At 45.1% G+C, this 4,706-nt stretch overlaps 1 protein-coding gene across 1 annotated transcript in view; it reads right to left on the reverse strand.

Moving 5' to 3' along the window:
* The window catches only part of PHKA2 (phosphorylase kinase regulatory subunit alpha 2), a gene marked incomplete in the record, with an annotated part of 84,256 nt that overhangs the window by 22,844 nt on the left and 56,706 nt on the right, over window positions 1-4,706 (reverse strand). Inside the window, 2 exon segments of the mRNA XM_027775475.1 lie at window positions 477-646; window positions 4,589-4,667. Coding sequence (XP_027631276.1) covers window positions 477-646; window positions 4,589-4,667 — 249 coding nt within the window.

The following is a 4,706-nucleotide window of genomic DNA, read 5'->3' on the forward strand; positions in this document are numbered from 1 at the left end:
TTTCTCACTTTCCTTCTCTGTCTCTCTCTGGTCAAATTAATAATAATAATAATAATAATAATAAAAAATAATTCTTTAAAAAAAAAACCTTCACTTTTGGGACTAGCAGGTGGCATGGTGGCTAAGGCACAGGACTTCTACATGGTTAACTGTGACTTGAGTCGTGGAGCCGGTGGCTTGCTTTTTTACTTTCTCTCTCTGGTGAGTGCACATGACCTACAGCAAATTAAAAATAATAAATAAAATGAACTCATTCTTTAATTAAAAAAGCTCTACTTTTAAGGGCAACACTTGCAGTTTGGGTTTTTAAACTGCATTTTATTCAATTTAATACATGCACATCTCAGAAGCCTCTTTTTGTGTGCTTTTACTTAATTACAAATCATTTTCTGCACTTTGTCTTAGGGCAATGTTATCACAATGCCAAGGTTTAAACAAATTCAACGAACTGCTCACGAAAGCACTCCAAGCCACACCTGGGTTATAGGTGTCTTCTAAATACCCTCCCAAATCAGAATCACTGTCGGGGCTGAAGCTCCCGTCGCTGGTTTCCTCAAACAGCTTCTCATCACAGTCTGGATCCAGGAAGGTCAGGTAGGTGTAGAATGACGTGGTGAGAAATTCCGAAAGGCTCCCCAACTTCACTCTGCCAAGAAGATGCTATGTTAGATACACAGGTAGAGGGGAACAGATTTCCCGGCCAAATCACTGGAAGATTTTTCAACGACCACGTGGCGCTTTTGCCACCATCAATAAATGTACTACTCTGCAGATTGCTCCGTATACATCATCAACCGAGAAATTAATACAAAAACTCAACAGCAGGGATGAAGTGACAGCACACATCCTATTAAAAGCCAAATGAATCACGCTGATTTCTAACTCCCATAACCAACACAAATGCATATGTATTTTACTGAACCAACCAAAATTTTACAAAATATATTGAGTGAACCATTATTTCAGTCCCTACTACAAAATGCAGTCGCAGGGGCACAGGGGTGTGAGGATGGAAGACGCGAGCCTCAGAGTCAGTTCCCTCTACAAAGGATTCCATGCACAGGCTGTCCCCAGACTGGAGCAGACACCCTGCATGGCCCTATTACATCAGGCTGGGAAAAGTTCCACTGCAGACTAGGGCCAGTTTGGCAGCCTGTGATCTGACTGCAGAGACAGCAGCTCCAAGTTCTCTGGTTGGTTTCCACCCCATAGAGAGAAGCATTCCTAAAATGTTAGAGCAGGAAGAAGCAAACCAAGGATCCTTCCTAGCTCCCAGCATCAGATCATGACTTGGTTGAAATGAGGAGAGAAGCCTTCAAGCAAAATTGAAGCTGGCAATGCAAATGAACTCACAGGTGCTCAAGCTTCAGTGGGCAAATGGGCTCCAGCTAGAAAGATGGCCTGAGGGGAAGAGCCTGTCCCCAACTAAAACCTTTCCCCAGAGCCAAGGGGCCACCTTCTAAGGATTGTGTTGTTTTTGCCCTGGGGCTCGGGAACAGGAGGTGGGCTGGGGCGCAGAAAAAGGCAATGCAAGATTTTTCTCCAAAAACTAAGAAAATGGCCAACTTAATTATAGGGACAAGTCTGGAATTGAGTATTGTATCCCAGAACTTAATCGGGAAGATGGAACCACAACAGAAGATAGCTTAAGTACATGAGACTGAACTGGTAAAATGGCATTTTATGACTTGACTAAAACATTGCTGATTTCCTTCTAGGCTTTGTTTTCCGGTTTTAAGAATTTTTGTCCTGGGAACCAGCAGTTAGCGTAATAGCTATGTCGCTGGACTCCCACGTAGTCGACCGCGGTTCATGTCCCAGACCCGGTGGCTTAAAACTCACGCCAGGCGCGTGTGCATGCGTGCCCAAGATCCCGAGAGGAGAATGGAGGAGAAGGGATTGCGGCGTGACCATCCCCCCTGGGGGGTGATTGCCTATTATTTGAACAGAATCTTAACCTTTTTCCTGGTTTTAAATCTTAGGCAATTTTTTATTAATATTGTTGGATTTTGACTTATTCAAGTTAAAACTGCTTTTCTTGAAATTACCAGCAGAACTTGCTATTGAAAGTAGTTAGATTATTTAAGAAATTCTGTGATCAATAAAATGTGAGGGAAAAAGGAATGGAAGACAACTGTAGACACCAGAGATAGTGTGTGAAGAGGATGGGAAATGGCAGAGTCAGAAATAGGGTAAAAATATATAAAGCTAGAAATGGAAATTTACTGATGATAACATGCATGATTAAACCACTATGCAGTAAATCCTGGATAGGAAATCACGTTTTGTATGCTGTGATGATACTTAGGGAATGAATATAAATTAATTTTAAAAAGTGTTTCAGAAATAAATAAATAAGAAAGATTTTTCTCTGAAAAAGCTAATAGGAGTCAGGTTTTTTTAGGCTAAAGAGAGCTCCGAGAGGCCAGCAGGTGGTGTGGCAGTTAAGGCAATGGACTCTCACATGGCTGACAACGGTTCGAGTCCTGGACCTGGAGACCTGAAAATCATGTCAGGCACCTGTGCATGCATGCCCAAAATCCCAGGAGGAGAATGGAGAAGGTGGCATTGTGGCCACGCCCCCTGGGGAGCGATTTCTTACTTTCCTTCTCACTCTCTCTGGCGAGCACATCCGCCCTAAGGGAAAAAAAGGTTTTTTTTTTTAAATATACATGACAGAGTGCATGCTTGAACACAGGAGGATGAGAGAGAGAGGAGCACCCTCCACAGGGTCTGGGGAGGCTGCAGAATCTCAGGTGCTTATGTATGTGCCCAGGATGTATCAGGCTGATTGAGCCAGGGGTTTGAACTGTGGTCACCATGTGGGATCTGGCTTCTCTTGAGAAGCGCGTTACCACTGTGGCATGGAGCCAGTTCTATGGGTTATGGTATTTTCTCTTCATTGTGGCGCCATACACCAGGTGGTAACTTTTCCAAACTGCAGGTAAAATGTACAAAAGTGGACACAGATTGTACTTGTGGAAGTAGCCCTCCGAGTGTAGCCAGCAAAACACTGGGGAAATCTTGCTGACATGCCCACAGTTTAGGGTCTAGGCCTATGTCAAGGCCACAGCAAACCCCATAGCAAACTGTGTGTAGAGGCCCCGGCCTCAGTGAGAGCTGCAAGTCTCATGAGGCCAGAGCTGGAAACACAGTGACTCCACCTTGAGGACACCCAGCGGGGTTCAAGGAGCCCATCAGAGAAAGATGAGTCCACTGACGTGAGGTATCTAGAGTAAGCAAGCGCACAGAGACAGAGACAGAGACAGAGACAGTAAGAGCGGTGGCTGCCTGGCTGGGGGCGGAGCCAACCAAGAGCTTCTGTTAAATGGCCTGGAGTTTCAGCTCTGCAAGATGAAGAAGAGAGTTCTGGAGATGCAGGCTCCACAGTGCGAATATGTTTATTAACACTCTGGAAATTCACATTTGAAAATGGCTAAGATGGGGGACCAGCAGATGGCATAATGGTTACATTGCTGGACTCCCAAACGGCCAACCGTGGTCTGGGTCCTGGACCCAGCAGCTTGAAACTCACACCAGGTGTGCATGCATGCCCAAGATCCCAGGGAACGGAGAAGGGATGGGGGTGTGGCCAGCCCCCCAGGGGGTGATTTCTCACTTTTCTTCCTCTCTGTCTCTGTCTCTCCAGTGAGTGCACGTGCCCTACAGCAAAAAATCCCTCTTTAAAAAAATAAAAAATATTAAGATGATGATGCTATATGTATTTTACCACAATTTTAAAAAATGAGGGACTTTCTTGTGGTAGCAGGGTCCCTGACATAGGGGGATATGAGAAGATGGGATGACTTCAACCTCCAAACATTTTTACTGGAGTATTCCATCAGAAACCAAATGGAAGCCTTCCTGAGCCCAGGAAAGACCATACATTTGGGATACACAGGGAGGTTCTCTTGGGGCCTTTCTGGCATATCCCAGGGGATTTGCGAAGATGCAGGCTCAGACACTGCAGAGAGTACTCCACCTTGTGACAGTCAGAGGGAAAAATATGGAAAGGGCTTTCCTGGAGGGTGAGCCCCCTCTTACTGTAGGTGCCGATGCACAAGACCCGGGAGTGGCTGGCGTTCTCCAGGCCAGAGAGTCAGAAAACTGAATGGCTCTCATTCCACTGAGCAGGAGGGGACAGCGATCTACACAGGCCCATATAGGCACTCTGCTCTTGAAATCTGTCAAGTTCTCTGAGTTATTCTGCACTCGACAGCACACTCCAAATCAATTCAATAAGCACCTGCTGGACCCCAGGCATGGGGTGTGCCTCTCTGCAGAAATGAACTCAGCATTCCATACAAGCGTTCCAGGAAGAACGCCTCTTCAGACAGGCTTGATATGTTCATGTCCCTGTGCCCGAGTCCTCCTGACACCCAGAAAGGCTTCAAAGACACCAACTATCAACCAAATACCGTTAGAGATGACGCAAGTTTCCCATGGGAGACTGGATTAGTTGTAACTTCTTTCTTCATCTAAAACTCCATGCTTGTAGATTCAACAACTGATACACATAATGGCAGGGCAGCCAAAGATAAAGAAAGGTCAATGCTACACTCATTATCATTTTTAAATCACAAATTACCTAGCTCCTCCGAAATAGCCATCCTCTAGTTTTCTAATTGTGGAAAGAACCGCAGCATGAATATCTGAGCCATCGTTTGCTAAAAAAACAGAAAGTGAATAATTAGGTAAATCTTTCC

This window comes from Tupaia chinensis, unplaced genomic scaffold, assembly GCF_000334495.1.
Source record: "Tupaia chinensis unplaced genomic scaffold, TupChi_1.0 Scaffold000567_1, whole genome shotgun sequence".
Classification (NCBI taxonomy): domain Eukaryota; kingdom Metazoa; phylum Chordata; class Mammalia; order Scandentia; family Tupaiidae; genus Tupaia; species Tupaia belangeri.